The sequence below is a fragment of the Chlorocebus sabaeus genome, chromosome 11 (assembly GCF_047675955.1).
Source record: "Chlorocebus sabaeus isolate Y175 chromosome 11, mChlSab1.0.hap1, whole genome shotgun sequence".
Lineage (NCBI taxonomy): Eukaryota > Metazoa > Chordata > Mammalia > Primates > Cercopithecidae > Chlorocebus > Chlorocebus sabaeus.
The window spans coordinates 62,310,968-62,332,558 of record NC_132914.1 but is presented as its reverse complement, the minus strand read 5'-3'; the positions used below and the strand labels follow the sequence as shown (position 1 = coordinate 62,332,558).

The window sequence follows — 21,591 nt, the reverse complement described above, 5'->3', positions numbered from 1 at the left end:
CTGCACTGATATAGCCACCATTTTGCCCTTATCATCTGTCATCTTCACAACACCTCCAATTAATTTTCAACATGAGTGGTAGAAAATCTGACCAAACTGGTTAAACCCCAAAATTGGAATGTTAGCTGATATAGTAAATAGAATGAGACAAATTGGCTTCAGGCATGGCCTGATCCAGAGCTCACAAGCCCTGAAAGCAGCCTAGTTTCTCTGTTCCTCAGCTCTGCTTGCTCAGTGTTAACTCTTCTCCAAGCTCTCCCGTCATGGTTACAACATGGCTGCCAGTAACAACTCCTGAGCTTTTTCCTTCCAGGTTAAATTCTGTTGCATATCCATTTATGGGGTTTATCACATAAGCTATTGTAACCCGATTTTCCCCAAACCTTAGCAACTTAGGACCAAATCCAGTAGAAACGAGTGAGTCGGCTTCCCTGAGAGTTCAAAACAAGAGCCTAGGAATTGAGTTTCTTTGCCTGTGGCTCATCCATGGGTCAGACACCATAGCGAGGAGGAGGAAGAGTCCCGAGTGTCTGAGCTCAGGCCCTATGCTCCCTCCAGGGCCATCACTGTCACCGGAAGTACTTGCGCAGAGGTGGAGGAGGGCTGGCTCCCCAAGCAAAAGTAGGGCGGTGTTGCCAAAGCATAGTAAATTCTAGGCAGCGAAGATGGCAGTTGTCCACAACAAACCCTATGAGATTGAAATTATTCTCTTTGTACAGATGTGGAAATTGAAGGTCTCAGATGTTAAGACTCTTGCCCCAAATCATATAATGGTATAGATTGGATTTTACCCCATTAATGTGTGCGATGAGACTAAAAGGATAGGTAGGCATCTGCCAGGCAGACTGGAGCAAGGAGGGTGCTCAAAGCGAGGATTTATGAATACACAGCAGTATGAGGGCATTAGGGGAGGGGGGGCCTTCAGGGAACTTGGAGTTATGGGCAAAGTTATAAGACAGTGTAGAAAAGAAAAGCTCAGGCTCTGGTGTCAGATGGATCCAGAAGTTATTTACCAGTTCAATAGGTTGCAGTGAGCAGGTTGCAGTGAGCTGAGATTGCGCTACTGCACTCCAGCCTGGGCAACAGAGCAAGACCCTGTCTCAAAAACAAAAACAAAACAAAACAAAATTACTAAGAGGTTTGTTTTTTGCTTTGTTTCACATTTTAATACAGATTCCTGAACTCTCCAGGGATAGGGAGATTCCTAGGTTGAGGTATCAGGAAATTTCCTCCCAGAAAACTGTTGGTCATATAGGGGAATTCATCCACCTCCTTCCACGTGGCCAAGGATGTAACTGCTCACTTCACCTTCATCATCTGTAATACAGTGCCAGTAAGCTTCACAGAGCTCTTGAGAGGAATGAGTGAGATAGCACAAAGAGGCTGGTATAGTGCTGAGCTCAAGGAGTTCCACAGATGGTCGATGTTATGGTCCTGGTGAGGATAGGTCGCAAGAGGTAACGAATGGGGAAGGTGTGGGAAAATAAGACGGAAAATTAACCATGGGTCAAATCACGCTAAGATAAGGATTTTAGCTTTTACCCTCCACAAAATGAAGAAGGATTTTGATCAGAGGGATGCCCCAATTAGTTTTTCATTTTAGAAACATTATTCTGGCAGCAGTGTATAGCTGAGCAGCAGAGAGGTGGGGTGGGCAGGGGGAGGGTCCAAAATGGATGGCAGTGAGACCAGTTAGGAGACCATTTTAATACAGTCATGTGCCACATCACGTTTCAGCCAACGATGGACCTCATATGCGATGGTGGTTCTGGGTGATTGGAATACTGTATTTTTACTGTGCCTTTCTAATATGTTTAGATACACAATTACCATTGTGTTACAACTGACTGCAGTGTTCAGCACAGTAACTTGCGATACAGGTTTGTAGCCTAGGAGCAATAGGCCACATCATATATAGCCCAGGTGTGTAGTAAGCTATACCATCTAGGTTTGTGTGAGCACACTCTGTGATATTTCCCCATCGTTACCCCTGTCATCAGGTGACATATGGCTAGTCAACTTGTTCGGTGGTTGCTAAACTTAGTTCAACATTAAAATTACTAAGGAAGGCCAGGCAGAGTGGCTCACGTCTGTGATCCTAGCACTTTGGGAGGCTAAGGCGGGCAGATTACTTGAGGCCAGGAGTTCAAGACCAGCCTGGTGGACATGATGAAACCCCATCTCTACTAAAAACAGAAAAATTAGCCAGGCATGGTGGCACACACTTGCAGCCCCAGCTACTCGGGAGACTGAGGCAGGAGAATTGCTTGAACACGGGAGACGTAGTTTGCAGTGAGCCAAGATTGTGCCACTGCACTCCAGCCTGGAGATACATGTGTCTTAAAAATGGACATATTTCCTGACCCTTCAACTCCACTTCTATACGCATATCCTAAGAAAATAATTCGGGCTATGTACACTCCACCCTGTCTCAAAAAGAAAACAATTACTAAGGGAGGGCCTTTTTTTTTTATTTTTTGCTTTGTTTCATGTTTTCATACAGATTCCTGGACTCTCCAGGGACAGGGAGATTCCCAGGTTGAGGTATCAGGAAGTTTCCTCCCAGAAAAACTGTTGATACCATAGGAGAATCGATCCACCTCCTTCCCAGTGATCAGCATTGCCTAAAGGCAAACTAGAATTGTTATAGCAAGAATGTAAACACTAAGAAACAGTCAACTTTCTGGTTTTTTAATGTTAAAACAACAACTCTTGAAGCCCCTTGGGGCACAGGTTGGCATACCCAGATAAAGATTGCCTGAGATGGAAGGGATGGAGAGAATGGGATCGAGTGGCACTTTGCAGGAGGTCATTTGGTCTGACCAGAGCAAACCACCAGGAAGGAAGCAACCTTCGAGGTGATGGTATTTGAAGGTGGCGCCATTGGGAGGTAATTAGGTTTAGATGACATCATGAGGATGGGACCCTCATGATGAGGTTAGTGCCCTTATCAGAAGAGGAAGAGACCAGAACATACTCCCTTTCTCCATCGTGTGAGGACACAGCAAGAAGGTAGTCATCTGCAAACCAGGAAGAGGGCCCTTCCTCACCAGATACCAAATTTGCAGACCCCTTGATCTTTGACTTCGCAGCTCCAGAACTGTGAGAAAGAAATGTCATTGTTTAACCCACCTCAGTCTATGGTACTTTGTTACAGCAGCCTGAACTGAGTCAGACATTCAGCATTGGGAGATGGCCAGCAGGGAACTGCACGGAAGCTGACCCAACACCTACAGTACCAGTCCCCATTCAGGTGAGCACTGGCTGCCTTTGTGGAAGAACCACTCCCACAGTTCTGCCTTCAGCCAGAAGGCCTCCCATCCATCGCTGTATCCTGGTGGCTCTATGACTGTAGACTTGCTGACTTTACTCTGAGCTGCCTGATGTGGATAACAGATAACTCCCACTTCAATGGCCCAAATACTCACTGGCCTTCACATTTCCATCCTGGGGATGAATCATAATTCACCCAAACATCTCCCCTATTCCCAGATGTTTACATTGTTTTCAGGTTTCCATTAGTACATTTAATACTTCAATGAACATGTTGCACATAAAGCTTTTACTGCATAACTTCTAACTCTAAAATATCTGGTATTCTTTGACAAAACCTAGTAATGGCTATTTCTTTGAGTTCAGGATACCAAGTCTCAAACACTATTCCCTTCTCAAAAGATACAATTAAAGTTCTTTTTATGAAATTTAATACCTGTTGATGAAAAAAAAAAAACTCTTAGCAAGCAAAGAATAAAAGGGAATTTTCTTAACCTAATAATAGGCACCTACCAGAAACCTCAGCCAACATCTTACTTAATGCTTCTTTTAAAAGTCAGGAATGAGATATGGGTGTCCACTATCACTGTTTCTAAAACACTTCTGTTGGCACTTCAACACTAGAAGTCATAGAAAAGAAAAAAAAGGAAAGAGATTGCTGCCTCTTCCAGGATGTAGAGAAGCAGGCATTCTGATTCACTGCTTGTATAACTTCAACCTTTAAGAATGACAATTTGGAGATATATGTGTCTCAAAAATGGACATATTTCCTGACCCTTCAACTCCACTTCTATAGGCATATCCTAAGAAAATAATTGGGGCTATGTACATACATGTAACAGGTTACTGTCTCTACTACTATCTAGTCAGAAACCTCCTATTTGACAAGGTACTGGTTATGTGAATTCCAGCATGAACACATGCAGGATTATTAGTCACTAAAAATCATATTGTATAAGAGCATTTACCAGAAAGACAGCTTAAACTACCACGTTCAAAATACCTTTTTTTGTAGATAACGGCATGTACACACATACACAAACGTACTGGAAAGATCTATACAGAATATTGGTGATTCCTTATGCTCTTTGTTTTCCCAATTTTCTAAAACCTGCTACTTTTCTAATTAGAAAAAAACAATATATTTTAAATGCTGCCTCAAATGCTGTAGGCAGCAAAGAAAGTGGCTCAGAAACACTGTAAAGAGATTTTATATGGGAAGATGGTAGCAACTATACATCTATTCATACAGAATCCTTAATGCCATGCAGCTAAACTGTATTCTTATTTTTCATTTTATTAAGACAAAAATAAATGGTAGATCTAAAGGTTAATTTTAGGTAAACTCTCTTAGTTTTAAACTCTGTGCTTACTCATATTCAGGAACCAGCTATTCTGCAAATGCTGAGCAGGTCACAGGCCACCCTGCAGCCCGGTGATTAGACTGGGGAAGATGGAGCTTATCGGGCTGTTTCCCTGGTTCATGTGACCAAGTGGGGTCTGGGGTTGGGGGTGAAGGAAGAAGGGAGAAGGGACGGTCACAACAGTCTTCCATGCATGCACTCAGACAATGGCACAACAGTTACAACAATGAGAATCTTTATGCATATAACTTTGTGATCAATACAATCCTTCAGAACAAGAGACAAACAAAGGAATACAATGTCCCAAACCATTGCAGTCCATAGGCTGACATTGCTAACTAGATTTAGATCATCTGGAGGCTTTTGTAAGAGGAACTGAGGTGTAGAGGCATCAAAATGAGTTGATTCCCGGCAAAAGTGCTAAGAGGCTACAGACATATCTAAAAATCAAGAAACCACTACTTGTTAAGTACTTCTGGTGTTTGCATACAGTGTCCAATAAATAGGGAAGAGAGTAAGTCCATACTGGTCTTTGTACATGCTGTGTGGTAGAGGCTACTGCAGGTTTCTTTATTTTCTAAAGTAGGCAAGGCTCATTAATTGACCAATTCACATTGTGATTACTTGGTACAATGCATGCATGTTATTGGTACACAGAGTGCTTTCACAGGAATCTGCTGGATTTTCAAAATTCTGACAAGGCCATTTTTGTCTCAGAGGACTATTATTATCCTTTCAGTTATTCATTCATTCAACAGATATGTATCCCAAACTGTGTGTTATCTCATCCATCCCCTTCTCAGGAAGACCAACCCTGGAAAGAGGTGAGAGGAGAGTGTTCACAGGGTACAGCATGTGTTGTTGATACTGTTTGTGGACAGCAATGGTGCAATCCCAAGGACTTGAATAAGTGGCCTCTACCTCATTAACCAACTCCTTGAACCCAGACCAACAGGGAGCTAGTGAGCTGATTTAAGAGAGGAGAGAACAATTCTCCATTCAAGTCAGATATCCCTCAAGGGGAACATGACTATTCTGACTCATTCGGGAAGGGGCAAAGAAAGGGATATGAGGTGGAATCATTCTTATCTGTAAAGTTTAGCTGATGGAAGAAAATGGTGTCATTTGCTTAACTTTGGAAAATGCAGTGGGTCTCTGGGCCCTGAGGGTGGTATGCAAAATAAGCCCATCTCTCCACCTACACCCTTCCCAAAAAACAGGCTGTGGGCGTGGCTGCTTTTTAAGAAGCTGGATGCTAACTTCAGATGGCACAGAATTCAAGACCAAAACTGTAATAACTTATTAGTCATATTTTCCATCTTCAGTTCCTTTGGGGGTAAAAATATCACGAAGAGGATAAAATAGCTTTTCTCACGGTATAGGTCATTGTGTGTTTTCTGTTCAAAAAGAGCCCACACAACCACATTCTCTATTATAAAAATTAGTACCTCTCATAGTAAAAGCCTGCTCTACAATTACAGTTTTCGTTTCAGAATTAACAATCCATTTGCTCAAATCAATATTGGCTGCATCAACAATATTCCTGAAAGTATTGCCAATAGTCTTCCAGAGACAAACATGAAGGCTGAGTCTATTCCTCTAATGATGGCGAGCAGAAGGGATTGAGGAGTGAGCCTTTTGCTCAGCCAAATAACAGGTGCATGAAGCATTCTTAAAATAAACTCCCTGTTCAGGATAAGGAAGTCAGAGCTGGTTTTGTAAAACGCCATCAAGGGACTCTGTACCATCTGGAGACAGGTCCTTTGAGTCAGGAGGGATTTTAGTGAATGGCTTCCCAGTCTTGGTTTTTACAAGCTATGTAGCCAATGCATCTGTGTACAAAGAGCATTAAACCTGCCTATTGCACTGAAGGAAATGTGGCTAAGTCACTTGGACTACCGGGAGTACTGACCTTGAGTAACTGAAGTGCTACTTCACCTCTGTGTGGCTCAGAGTTCCCATCTGCATAGTGGAGACAAGAGGTGCTATCCCTGACCCGCTGGGTGAGAGAGAGCTAGAAAGGGCAGGAGTGAGAGGGAGCTAGAAAGCACTGGGGCCTTCTCCAGAGAAAGGCAGTGTTCAAGTAACAAAGTACTCAACAAAGGACTCCAATCAAAAAGCACAAAATTCAAGTAACAGAGTCACAGGTGCTATGTTCTGGCTTCTGAACAGAGGCCTTGTGCGTCTGCAGTCGAGAGCTGGTGGGTGAGTGAGCTGTGTGGTAGGGTATGCAGGCCAGGCTCTGTGTGGAGCCCATCAAGTCATCCGTACCACTGAGGATGAAAGCTCTCCTCGAGAGGAGAACACAAACCTCAGGAAAAGCTCAGTGGCGCGAGCAAGCTGTCCGGAGCAACTGCTTAAAGCATATGCCAAGTGTGTCCTGTGCATAAGATCTTCAGCGGGGTTATCGACCGAAATTTCAAGAGATGAAAGGTTTTCTTCATTTTGCAGGTAGAAATAGACAGTTAAAGAAAGGCCATCTAGATTTTTCTCCTATGATTTAGCATAAGAATTTTTTTAAAAAATTGAGACTCATACTGTAGGAAATCTCACAGGACACAATCCCCTCCGTAAACCATGAAAAGGAAAATCAGGAAGTTTTTTGTAACGAAGAAACTTACTTTCTTTTTACAGTTTCTGTTCTAGCAAGCTGGTATGTGCATGCTTGAATATTAGTAATACCCAGAGAACTAGAAGGTTTGGGGGCACTGTCACAGGGACTCTGAAGGCCCCCAGAACAGAAGGAGGGATGAGAGTTAACAGTCTAGATATATAGTCTTTTTTAAATAGCTCACAATGAAAAATTGGGAAAATTTCACACTATAAAACCACAATATTTATTTTGCCACAAGAATCCACTTCATCAGTTACCAAGTAGATGGGAAAACAGCCCTGTTTCTAACTCCTATTATAAAACTTCCAGTTCCCATTTTTTATGGGCTGTTGCTCATCCCTGAACCTACTCATTTTCACTGGACAAATAAAACTCTTTTAGAGCCATTCAGCTGCAACCCTTACACTACTGTGAAAAGGTGAGTCCAGATACAAAGTTTCGGGGAGACATCATCGTTTCTTAGTGCCACTGTTTCCAACACCGGGTTTGCTGAAGCTCCTGCTCATTTGAGGAAAGTGCACAGTCGGGGTTCTTTCTGTAGGGCCATATAATCCCAAGTTCCTGGCAGTAGCAGATTTCCGCAGGGGCTTGACGCTGGGGAAAGGGCTAAAGATGGGGGTTTTTGAGTTGCTGCCTTGGGGAGGTTTGCTGGTGGCTTTGTTTTCTTCAGGTGCGCTCGGCGGCTCTGGGCAGTGCCGCTGGCAGGGTGGGTGCACCCTGGGCTCAGTTTCAGCTGCAGCATCCCTCTGGTTCAGTTCCAGGGCCCCCAACTTCACCTGAACCACAGACACATCCAAATCAGCATCTCCGAACACCGGCTCCGGAGACTGCCCCTCGATCGTCCTCCCAGTACTGCCTTCGGGGCTGCTGCCTTCTCTTCCAACTGTCGCTGTACAACTAGAGGGGAACGCCTCTGCCGCCCCCAGCCCGTTGGTCTTGCTGGCCTCGTTCTGCTCGTCTATCAGCCCTATGGTGTCCCCACAGCCTGGATGACTCTTGGTCCTTGGCATGTTCTTTTTGTGGACTCGGATGTGAGTTCGCCACGGGGAGTTGAGCTTTGTCTTAAGGTCTTCGTAGGGGACAGGAGACATTTTCCCTCCTGTGTGACCAGGAATGTGGATGACAGCATTCTTGGCAGTTCTGTTAGTCATTTTCATCTTCTTTCCTAAAAGAAGGTGGTTTATAACCGGAGAACTGTTTACCTGAGACGGGAGAATGCTGGTCACTGGCCCTTTGTCTGAAAGAAATGTTGAAAAGCAGTATGAAGTGCACCACAGAGAAACACATCCATCATGGAACAGAAATCACACGGAGGTCCTCTCCCAGCCTGGCCCACCACATCCCTTCCCATGTATTCCCCAGGGAGGGGCAGAGGCATGTGACTGAAGACAGCAGAAACCGAATTCAACCCAAGAGCCTGGAATACCAATGCTCTCTTCTTTAAAGAAGAAGGGACCACAGGGTGATGATACAAAAAGGAACATCTGACTCCTCATTCCTAATTAGGGCCTGGACCCCCTAATGTTTTTTTTTACAGAGAGCTCTTGTCTCTGAGTAGCAACTTCAGAGATACTGTACCTAGAAAAATCTTTGCAGATTTAAAAAAATAATAACACAACAAACACTATGACCATATGGATTATCATCTGTCAGCCTCTGAGAGGTAGGAAAAGAACACACTGCATATTATGAAGTGAGATCCAGCAGAATGACAGAAGGGATAAAAAGGTAGAAAGAATGCAGTGAAATCACAGCTATCTAGCATCTAGCCCTAGAGATGAAAAACCACTCCTGTGTCCTCAATGGACTTTGAAAGCCAATTGAAAACTGAAAAGCACCAAAAGCTTTGACCTCAGCTAGGTGCCATGGTTCATGCCTGTAATTCCCAGCACTTTGGGAGGCCAAGGCAGGAGGATCACTTTAGGCCAGGAGTTCGAGACCAGCCTGGCCAACATGATGAAACCCTGTCTCTACTAAAAATACAAAAATTAGCCAGGTGCGGTGGTGCACACCTGTAGGCCCAGCTGCTTGGGAGGCTGAGGCAGTAGACTGCTTGAACCCGGGAGGTGAAGGTTGCAGTGAGCCGACATTGCGCCACTGCATTCCAGCCAGGTAATACAGCAAGACTCCTTCTCAAAACAAACAAACAAAAAAGCTTTGTTCTCCTAGAAGGCACCGTCAATGGCATTATCGTTGACCTCCTGTGGCTATGACCAGGCTCCTATTTCCAATGCAGCATTCAACACACATGGTCCCAGGATGGCAGCTGCAGACAGAAGTTGTAGGGAGAAGGCCTCTCCCTCTGTGTGTGAGTTTCCTTCCTCCTTGATGTCCATGTCATCTGGCTGAACTAACTTCCACCCTTCTCTACTGTTGTCATTTACCACTGGTCATACCCCAATATCAACTGAAAATGTTGATAACTGTCTCCTCTTCACCACATTCCTGCCACCTCACCAATTATTTGACTGTCACTGTGATTGGCCCTCCATTACATTCTCATAGTTCCTCAGCCTCCCCAGTTCCATCCTAAACCTTATCACCCAGCTCCACCTTATGTGAAAATATTTAATTCCAATACTCCTTACTTTGGCTCTTCCAGCTCTCAGGCTCCCAGTCTAACTATATGTGGTAATGAACCACAGAGACTTCTGGCTCCTTGTTCCTCAGGCTCCTCATAACCCCTCATGTGTCTTCGGCTCACTGACACCCCTACCCTGCCAGATGCATGGCCGACCGCTTAGATCACTGCCTCATAGGCATCCCTGTCTCTTTGTCACACATTGCTAGTAAAGCCCCAACCTGGGATCCATAATCCACATTCTCTTTTCTGAAACTGAGCCCTTCAAATTCATGACCTCTCATTTCACTGGGTCCTCAATGCCAAACAATCTTTTCATTTCCCTGTCTCACTCCTTTCAATGACCTAACTAAATCTTCATTACTTTCTTTAACCTCTCATGTACTCCCAACCCCCACCTTATTCCTACCAAACAACTTTCCCCCAATTTCTCCATGAAAACAAAAGCTATCAAGTCTGAAAGGCCTCTATTTCCCATCCTCCCTAACCTCGGAAGCTGATACCTCAACCGCCATCCTCACCACCTTCCATTAAGTCTCAGAAGCTAAGGTCTTTTTGCCTCTAGTTCAAGTTCAGTCTCTCCCCCTGTGCTGCTAATCCTATTGTATACCATCTCATCTAAAACCATGCTGCTCAAACCATGGTCCCTGATATGGTTTGGCTGTGTCTGCATCCAAATCTCATCTTGTAGCTCCCATAATTCCCACATGTTGTAGGAGGGACCCAGGAAGAGATAACTGAATCATGGAGGTGGGTTTTCCCATGCTGTTCTCATGATAGCAACTAAGTCTCACAAGAGCTGATGATTTCAAAAATGGGAGTTTCCCTGCACAAGTTCTCTTTGCCTGCTGCCATCCACGTAAGATGTGACTTGTTCCTCTTTACCTTCCACCATGATTGTGAGGCCACCCCAGCCATGTGAAACTGTAAGTCCATTAAGCCTCTTATAAATTGCCTAGTCTCAAGTATGTCTCTTTGCAGTGTGAAAACAGACTAATACAGTCCCCAAGCAGCAGCACCAGCAGTGCCTACGGGCTTGTTAGAAACATATAATTTCAGCTCTATTCCAAACCCACTGAAACAGAGTCTATATTTTAGCAGATCTCCAAATGATCTCTATGCACACTAAATTTCAAGAACCAATGCTCTAGAGCTTTGCCTTTGAGCGGCAATCTCTCCCTTAAAGATAACCACATCAACCATGACCTAGAGAAAGGGTCAGCAAACTTTTCCTGTAAAGGACCAGACTGTAAATATTTTAGCCACCGTAGTGTGAAAGGAGCCTTAGACAACCTGTAAAAAAAAGGGCGTGCCTGTGTTCCAATAAAACTGTATTTACAGGCTGGGTGCAGTGGCCCACTCCTGTAATCCCAGCACTTTGGGAGGCCAAGGTGTGCAGATCACCTGAGGTCAGAAGTTCAAGATCAGCCTGGCCAACATGGTGAAACCCTGTCTCTACTAAAAATACAAAAATTAGCCGGGCGTGGTGGTGCATGCCTGTAATCCCAGCTACTTGGGAGGCTGAGGCACAAGAAGTGCTTGAACCTGGGAAGCGGAGGTTACAGTGAGCTGAGATTGTACCACTGCACTCCAGCCTGAATGACAGAGTAAGACTCCATCTCAAAACAAACAAACAAACAAACAAAAAACTGTACTTACGAAAACAGGTAGTGAGCAGGATTTGGCCTACAGATTACAGTTTGCTGATCCCTGATGAGAATACAAGCCACTGGGTCAATTTAGCACCCTGAGCAATTGTTTACCATCACACCCAAAGACTTGTACAGTGTAGTTAAAAAGGGACTGTACGAAGAATCAGAACACCTGTGTTCTAGCCCTGGCATGACCACTCACTACAGCTATATAACCCTGGACAATTGCTAAGCCTTCCTGAATCACCATTTCCACACCATTTGGAAGAAGATGAGACTATCTGTCCTTGCCTTCCTCATTGATTTGTTTTAAGGACAAAATGAGGAAATGTATGTGCCAATGTTTTTGAAACTTAAAGTGAAATTGTTCATTTATTTTGTGACTGGTTTCTTAATGATTCAGGATAAAGTGAGAATCGTCAAGAAATCAACTATTCTTCTCTGATAAATGGAAGGTAAATTCAGTTTTTGTGCAAGATCAGTCACATGCTCACATGCCACTTTAAAAACACGTCAAATTTATATTTTGGTTAATTCTGGACAGGCATCATTTTCATTAGGATATTCACTTCAAGCAAGAATAAACAACTCCCAAATCAGCATATATTAAACAATAAAGCAGATTGTTCACTGGGATTTTTGGAATTGAAAAGAAAAAAGCTTGGCAATCCTTGGAAAAGAGCATTTCCAATTGCATTATAATTGTGTTCTTTTTAGTATACTCCCAAGATACTTGCCATCAGCAAAGCACAGGCTTTTTAATGTTTTTTTTTTTTCCATTTTCTCTGATCACAACATCTGTTATAATATCACCTAAATGACTAGTATATAGCTTAATTTACTAGTGTGCAGATAGCTAAATTCTATACTCAGATGCATAAAATTTATGGGGCAAAAGCTCCAAAATTTCTCAAGTCCAAGGACTGCATGGTTTTGCAACACTTTAATCATTTGTAAACCCTTCTCCACAGCACACATAGTAGAGACGTGTTTAATACCATCAACTGCCTGGTCCTTGGGGCCTAAAAAGAACCTGCAGTCTTTTTCTTCTTTAGAGCCTGATAAAATAAAATTTTAAATGAGTTGCTAAATATGCTATTATCTCAAGCCAGCTGTGTTGACAGATACTGAGCTACAGTTAGTAATTCCAAGGCCTTACTAGGATTATTTGTTCTTCATTTCACAAGTTGAGATAGAGTTGAAATTGATTCAGATGAAGAATCGCATTACCTGCCCTGATGTACACCTGATGAACCTGCTGCTGTTGCTTCTTTTTAATTCGAGAGTACTGCCGCTTCAGTGCATTGATATCTGTGGTCATGCGTTCCATCATCATACTGTTAAAAGCTGCGTGGTATTCACTTCGACAGGAATTGATTGCTCCTGGACTCAGCTCTGCAATGTTATTAGATCTCAGACTCTGCTCCTCATTTGGCTCTGCACTCAAAGGATGAGACATAAGGAGATGGTCGGCAGAGGGGAACAGGAGTAAATGGAAATTGATTACACTACAACCCAGTGCAGTATCTTAACCTCCTTTAAATTCTAAACCACAGAAAAAAAAAATGCATACTGGAGTTTGTCTAGTGCTTATTTTGATGTGCTCCTGAAGATATTTCTGTATTTTCTTATTAACCTAACTGTGGGTCTGACATGAGCTATGTGGGTTCAGTGTTTGATTTTGTTACCAGTTTGTTAGCTATATAGACATAACATCAACTGCTTCCAGATAAAAATCACTGCCATTTTCTAAGATTCTCTTAGAAAGATATAACTCCTAATTTCTAAAATTATTGTACAGATTTCCAAACTTAACTGCATGAGGATTTATACAGGATTGATGGTTTGTAGAGTTTAGACAGTCATTAAAAGTGCATTCTTCTTAAATTAAAAATAGTAACACAATTTATAACATTATCAAGAATTCAGACCACTGTATCACTAAAATGAATACTTTGTTCATTTAACAAACATTTCCTGTCCACTCTGTTGTTATGTCTGATGTGGTGTCTGCTCCTGTGATAGCTACAACTAGCAGATTTGTCTCTTAAATAAAATTGAGATGACCTCCAAGAAAGAGAAACAATACTGGGTGGGAGTAACCCACAGACTGCACAGGCCAAAGTGGGAGAGAGCAAGTTTCTCCAGCACAATTTGTAAAACTGACATGGGAGCCAGAGTAAAAAAAGATGGAGAGATTCCAACTATCCTAACATCTGCTGACAGTGTTATTCAGACAAAGGCTAAACATCTCAGAAATTTACTTCATTTTTTTACTGTAATCATTTCTGTAAGGAGAAGGAAATTAAAAGAGAAACTGCTAATCAGAGCAAAATCAACAAGAAAGACTAATGATGAAATTTAGGAGAAAGTAATCATGTCATCCTAGAGCACAAAAATGCACAGAAAGAAAAACAGAGAAAAAAATGAAACATAGACCCAGGCTACAGAAACCCAGATTCAAAAACTTTACCATTAAAATACATATTGATCCTATGGCTAGAAATCAAAAGCTGAAACTCAAGCAATAAGAAAGGGGGTAGAAGGCATTGCAGAAATCAAGAAGACTCTTGTTGGGTTCAGATTTTTAAAAGCCATTTAAAAGGATGAGAGGAGAGTACATACCAAGGACATACTCACAAAACAGCATGAGCCCAGCCATTAAAAAGGTTAAAACTCAAAACAAGCTGAGGCTTGCAGGAAATATTCCAAAAGATCACAACCAAAAGTTAGAAATAGCAGCAGTTGCTGCCACTGCTCCTACCTTCCAAACAAGAACCGAAAAAATGAGAAGATAGCCCCATGACTTCAAGAAGGTGGTATAAAGTGGGCAGATGACAAAGATAACACAGAGGTGCCTGACATCTATTCTGTTTCTGTCCTCTTTCAGCATATTTCTAACCTCTTTGAACAAGGAGAATGGTCTTCAAACTAGAAGAGGTAGAATAAATATCCTAAAAGAAAAGCTGCCACCCAAGACAAGAAAGGACCTAGAGAACCACAAACTTTAAAACAGTGCATACTATTGATAATGTCCAGACCACAGAAGTCTATTCTGCATAGAAAAAAAAAAATGAAATAAAACATGGCATGTGATTCAGAGCACCACATTTTAAGAGAAACATTACCAAATTACAGGATATCTAGAGGTAAATTAATAGAATATTAGGAGGTCCAGAAGTCATAACTTAAGAGACATGCTTAAAGAAATACTGAACTTGGGCCTTTGAGAAAGCTTTGGAGGACATGATAGCTGTCCTCAAAGATTTGAAGAGATGTCAGGTAGAAGAGGGAGTAAGCACTCTTGTTCTGTTTTTTTCCAAAGGGAAGAATCCTCTTTTCCAGCTGGAACCACGGATGGTGTCGAAGAGAAGAAAAAGAAGGTGTCTGCTGTGCCAGAAACCCTTAAGAAAAAGCAAAGGAATTTGGCCAGAGCTGAAGATCAAGCACCTGAGAAAGAAGTTTGCTGAAAAGATGCTTCAAAAGGCAAAGAGGAAGCTTATCTATGAAAAAGCTAAACATAGCCACAAGGAATACAGGCAGATGGACAGAACTGAGGTTCAAATGGCTAGGAGGGCAAGAAAAGCTGGCAACTTCTATGTTCTTACAGAACCCAAACTGTCACTTTCCCTAAGGATCAGAGGTATCAATGGTGTGAGCCCAAAGGTCTGAAAGGTGTTGGAGCTTGTCTTCGTCAGATCTTCAATGGAATCTTTGTTAAGCTCAGCAAGGCTTCAATTAACATGGTGAGGATTGGAGAACCATACATTGCATGGGCGTACCCAAACCAAAAGTTTTATAGCAAAATTGATAAGAAGCAAATTGCCATGACAGATAACACTTTGCTCAATCTCTTAGTAAATATGACATCATCTGCATGGAGGATCTGATTCATGAGATCTATACTGTTGGAAAGGCTTCAAAAAAGCCAGTAACTTCCTGTGACCCTTAAATTATCCTCTCCACAAGGTGCAATGAAGAAAAAGACCTCCTATTTTGTGGAAGGTAGAAATGCTGGCAATAGGGAAGAGAAGAGCTACAGGCTTATTAGAAGGATGAACTAAGGAGTCTACCATGATTATTTTTGTAATCTGGTCAGTTAATAAACAGTGATGGCTTCAAATAGAAAAAAAAGCAAAGAGAAGAACTATTAGTAGAACGGGTAGGTGGAAGTTATCTCTTTGTAACTAGAAACCATGGACTAAGGGGAAGAATCTAGCAAAGTGTCTTGTAAAATAATGAGTTTCTTGTCACTCAAGAAATTTCAAGTAGAGGTCACCATAATGTTCTGATTTAAAGGGTAATCCTATTGTAAGATAAGCCAGTATGGAATAAATTAAACTCAGATGGAGTATATTAAGCATCTACTATATGCCAGGCTCTGTGCTAAGGAACTGAGCACACAAAGTTGAATCCAATGAATGGGAGCAAAAGTCACCATAGAGAAAAAGAAATGTGTATTATGCATGTAACACATAATACAGAGAGAAACTATTACATAATAAAAAGATAAAGTAACAGAGAAGATGCTTTTAGTAACAATTTTTTTTTTAAGATGGAGTCTCGCTCTGTTGCCCAGGCTGGAGTGCAGTGGCATGATCTCAGCTCACTGCAACCTCCACCTCCCGGGTTCAAGCAGTTCTCCTGCCTCAGCCTCCTGAGTAGCTGGGACTACAGGCACACACCACCACACCCAGCTAATTTTTGCATTTTTAGTAGAGACCGGGTTTCACCATATTGGCCAGGCTGCTCTTGAACTCCTGACCTCCTGATCCACCTGCCTCAGCCTCCCAAAGTGCTGGGATTACAAGCGTGAGCCACCACACCCAGGCTAGTAACGACTTTTTAATGTTGTTCTTGTTGTTGTGTTTTGGTAGAGACAGGGTCTCCCTATGTTGCTTAGGCTAGTCTTGAACACCTGGCTTCAAATGATCATCCTGTCTCAGGCTCCTAAAGTACTGGGTTTACAGGCATGACCCACCATGCCTAGCCTAATAAAGACTTTTAATAGTTGTAACCAGTTCAGAAAATTACTGAGGCATCTACAGGACACAGTGTTACTCTTATTGTAGTAAACCAAAACATCTTGATAATCTAAATCAAGAGCCACCTCTTTACCTTTAATTTGTTTTTGGTACTTCTGCAGTTCAGGAGCCAGGAACCCACTAAAAGGTCCAAGACACCCCACTGCATTAACGACAGCATCCTCATCGTCTGGGTCATTCTCTTCATCACTGTCTCTGGCCTTACTATGTCGTCTTGAAAAACATAAAAGACAAAAAAGAAATATACAAAGAAAACCAGAGATATTTCAAAACATAATACAGTTACATGGTTTAAATGCCATATATATAATTAACATAGAATTACATATAATTAACATAGTAAAACCCCATCTCTACTAAAAATATATAGAAATTAGCCTGGTGTGGTGCCGTGCACCTGTAATTCCAGCTACTTGAGAGGCTGAGGCTAGAGAATCACTTGAACCCGGGAGGGTTGCAGTGAGCCAAGATCACACCACTGCATTCCAGCCTGGGCAACGACAGAGCAAGACTCTGTCTCAAAAAAAAAAAAAAAAAAAGAATTATATATAATTACATGACTTATAAAAAGTTTCCCTCCCATCTCTGTCCAACTTCTGCCCATTGAAACTAGTAACCATGGTCACTTGTGAGACTCTCCCATCTAATTCCCACAGGTGATCATCGCTACTTGTTCTTACATATTCTTCAGTTTCTCTGAGCACACATAAGCAAATATGACTACATGCTTTTATTTTTCTCTTCTTTTTGGATAACTATTAGCATACTATATATACTCTTCTGTATCTTGCCTTTATTCATATAAGAAATCTTTATGGGCTGGGCACAGTGGCTCATACCTGTAATCTCAGCACTTTGGGAGGCTAAGGCAGGAGGACTGCTTGAGCCCAAGAGTTCAAGACCAGACTGGGTAACACAGCAAGACACTGTCTCTGCGAGAAATTTAAAAATTATCCAGGCATGGAGGTACGTGCCTGTGGTCCCAGTTACTCAGGAGACTGATATGGGAAAATCACTTGAGCCTGAAAGTTAAGGCCGCACAGTATGCCATGATTGTACCACTGCACTCTAGCCTGGGTGACAAAGCGAGGTTTAGAAAAAACAAAGAAAGAAAAGAAACCTTTCCATATTCATACACAGAGCTTCCTTATGCTTTCTCACAGTTCTACTGGATGTACACACCCCATAGTGTGGAACCAGGCTGCTAATGGTATACACTTGAGTGGTTTCCAATAATATGTTATTACAAACTCCCGGGTGCAAGCAATCCTCCTGCCTCAGCCTCCCAAGTAGCTAGGACTACAGGTATACACTACTACACCCAGCTAATTTTTGTAATTTTTGTAGAGACAGAGTCTTGCTATGTTGCCCAGGCTGGTCTCGAATTCCTGGCCTTAAGTGATCCTCCTGCTTCAGCTTCCCAAAGTGCTGAGACACCACACCCAGCATGGGTGGCCATTTTCTTATCAATTTCTAGGAATTTTATATATTAGCAATATCTGTCCCTATTTCGTATAGTAAGTTAAAAATATCCTTCCACAGATATTTTTGAGTCTACTTATAGAGGTTTGGTTTTGTTCCGTTTGGGTCATTCAGAAAATTATATTTAAAGTACTTATTTTTTTCTTTATTTTTTTTAAATTTTGAGTCAGTTATTAAGGCCTTCCCAATTCCAAAGAACTAAAGAATTCTTCCACATTTTCTTATGCTAATTTTATTATTTCATTGTTTCTATTTAACACATTCATCCATATGGAATTTATCCTGGCATCTAGTATGAGGTCTGACTCTCATTTTCTTTCCAAATTAGTTCCCATTAGCCCATCATCATTTACTAAATAGTGTAACTTTTCACCATTGATTCAATATGCTTATTTTTCATATGATAAACTCTTTATCAACTGTCAATTTTTGGTCTTCACAGTTTTTAAATCAGCTCATCTGTGTACTTGTACACAGGTTCCACACTATTTTAACTATTGAGATTTTTAATACTTGATATCATTAGGTAAGTTTTGGGGTTGCTAAATATCTCTTCAGTTTATGTTCCAAATTTTTCTGGAAAGTACACTTTTAAAAATCTCTCTTGAGTTTAAATCAAAACCATTTGGATTCAGATTCTAAGTGTCAAATTACTTTAACATATCTCTGGGGCCTCATAAATATTAATTTACAATAACAAATTAAGATATTAAGTCTTCCATCTTGAAAACAATGAGGAATTTAAAAACCTTACCCAGAAACTGAGGTGGGTTTAACTGTGGCTGGAAACGGTGTAATGTTGTAGGTGTATTTTTCCCTCAACTCTGCCAATTGTGGGAAAGGGAATGGAGCCATGGAATAAACAGTCTGAAAAACAAAAGCAAAAATGCCAAGTCTGAAACAGTAGCCTTCACCAACTCTTATCAATCCTGGAAAGACATTAAAGTTTTATGAAGTCGAGTGTGAAGAGGCAGATACTGCTCCTTACACAGCAGGTGGAGAGATTACACTTCAACATCTGCTTTCAAGACAGACAAAAGAAGATGATTAAACCCGACCCAGTGAGCTCTCAAATCAACCCAGCTGCAGCTGGGTATTCAACTGGTAAACAAGGGTGGGCAATCACGGGCAGTCTGATTTCCTCCTGTTGTCTGATAAATGGATTAATGCAGAAATCCACAGCTCCCTATGTCTTCTGTATCAAATACTCAAAAATGTTCTTCCTACGTAGTGCTTACTTTTAACAGCTCTGTTAGATGATTTTTAGACATTTAATGTCAGGTCAGCCTTCTGGATAAAATAAGTCTAGTGGATGATCTTGTGATCAACTACAAGTTTTCTCCAAAGATACCACCTTTTTAAGTGTCTGTGGATGAGTTCTAGGTGAAAATTGCTAGGTGTTATTTGAAAGGAAAAAAAAAAAGACAAGAAAAAAGTGACAAGGTGTAAAGCTTAGGCTGTTAAAACTCTATAAATAAAAATGCGGAAAAGCACCCATGCTTCCACCAGAATTTCAAAATTATGTGTCATTCTATCAACAACAGAAAAGTAATATTATTCGCTTTCTTATTTTTATGAAAATTTAATAGCTCCGAACATGTTTCTTCAATCCTGGTACTTATTCACCAGAAAATATATATTAATCACATGTTCATTTCTCCTAGGAAGCTAAAGAAATAGCCTGATAATGTTTTCCTAGGAAAATATTTTAAAATGGTATTTTTTATTTTAGCAGGACTGTTTTTATGAAGGCTTAGAAGATGTCTAATTTGGCATGTAGCAAAAGGAAGGCTGTGAAAGGGGTTTGATTGTGATGCTTTTTCATTTTATAGCTCAGTGCCACCACTGTGACAGTCCCCTGCAATTTTATGCTAACAACCTGTACATCTTACTGTCCCTAGATGTCATGGTATCCCTTTATACTTTACTGTACCAGCCCAAGATTCCAAACAAATAGGTGTTGGCTGAAATTCCTTCTCTTCAGTTCTCCATGCTTACTGTGCAAAGCTACAAGCTTATAGGGACTGCAAACATAATCTCTAAGCTGTCTTATCACAGACACTCCAGACTTGATTATACCCAAAAGGCTGAGGAGTACAGGTTTACTAACAATAAACTGTGCCCCAAGAAAACAAGCAGAAAGCATCTTGTGGCTCTCACTAGCCTTAAGTGTGAAATTAAACCAGTTCCCCACCTCTCTGGGCCTCCTTTTCCTCATTTAAAAATTAAAGGGTGTGAAACTCAGGATCGTGGTTATCTCTGAGAGGAGGTGGGGATAAGATCAGGGAGAAGTATATGAGGGTGTTTTCCTGTGGTTGTTAATTTTTATTTCTTAAATTGGATGGGGGGTATGTAGATTTTATTGTACTATTCTTAATACATCTGTATGCCCAAAATACTTCATATAATTTTATTAATAATGTAGTCAGAAGCACTCTCACGTTCTTTGATCCCACAAAGGTATCCAACAGCTACCTCGCTGCCACTGCAGAATTCTTCCCCGCTTGCTCTTACGATCATGTCTTAGCTCCACATACCCTTTTGAGGGAACGCAAGAGATGTGAAATCCTTTCCTCAACAGCCGATCCAGAGCACAGCATCTTCCCTAGGGACTGGGTAGGAGCTGCACTGCCCTAACTGTCTGACCATCACACACCAACTGCCATCCCACAGTTGGGCCAAGAATCAACTCTCATTCATGTAACTTTTTTTTCCTCTCTAACAGTTTAGAAATGTGTTCAGACATTTAAGAAACCCATGTCCTTTGGATTCAACTTTAAAAGATGAGATTTTTGATACTAAGAATTTCAAAATTCCTTACAAGTGAAATAAGGTATCTTATTAAAGACAATAAGTAGGATGATGAGCTAAAGGTTCACCTGTGTTTCATTTTGCCAGTTTGTAACAAGCTATCAGTAAATTCCCTCACCCAGCCTTGTGAAGGAAGTTCATAAGAGGAACAGGGAAGTACATCCTCCCCCTACTGCACCCTGCCCTGCACCAGGGCTGATGGTCTAGGCTCTGAGCAAGATCCCTCAGGGGCCAGTCAGCTAAAGACATCTGACCAAAAAGAAAACTAGCTCCACTGCACTTTCATCCTCCACTTCAGGTCTTCCTTTCTCTGTCATTGACTTTTAGTTAGTCCTTCAAAGAAGAAATCAGTATCCCTGAAACAAAGTTGTTTATAGTAGTTCTTCCCAAATATTCACTCACTTACTTGAAGGTCTCACGTCTGAAGGCATTTTATCCCAGGAGCATAAGCATCCCTGGCACACTGACATAGCATTCAGGGTCTCCAAAACCTTTAGGCTTCCACCTTGGTAAGTCGGAAATTTACAACAGATTCCAAGAAAGAGATTTGACTAATCATCTTAGAGCCAAAATATGGTACAGTAATAGAATCACAGGGTTATAAAGGAATTCAAATATATTAGTTCCACCTCCCTCCCAAGCAGAAGTCCCTTTCAGAGCATCTCCAACAGATGGTCACAAAGGCACAGCTTAAGCACTTTCAGTTATGGGCACACGCAGTTTTGCAGGACAGACAATTTCAATTTAATTAATCAAACATGATCCTTGT

The 21,591-nt window shown here is 41.5% G+C and overlaps 1 protein-coding gene across 3 annotated transcripts in view; it reads right to left on the bottom strand.

Annotated features, from left to right (window-relative positions):
- Positions 1-2,110: 2,110 nt before the first annotated feature.
- TBC1D30 (TBC1 domain family member 30) overlaps positions 2,111-21,591 on the bottom strand; it is a 110,864-nt gene continuing 91,383 nt past the window's right edge. Inside the window, exons 10-13 of one of the 3 annotated variants that reach the window (XM_008003904.3) lie at positions 18,766-18,878; positions 16,603-16,742; positions 12,715-12,921; positions 2,111-8,488 (exon numbers count right to left, since the gene is read on the bottom strand). In XM_008003904.3, the coding sequence (XP_008002095.2) occupies positions 7,701-8,488; positions 12,715-12,921; positions 16,603-16,742; positions 18,766-18,878 (1,248 nt within the window). In that variant the 3' untranslated portion in view covers positions 2,111-7,700. The remainder of the gene's footprint in view (positions 8,489-12,714; positions 12,922-16,602; positions 16,743-18,765; positions 18,879-21,591) is intronic. The other 2 variants (XM_008003905.3, XM_073020915.1) reach the window with 2 other exon arrangements.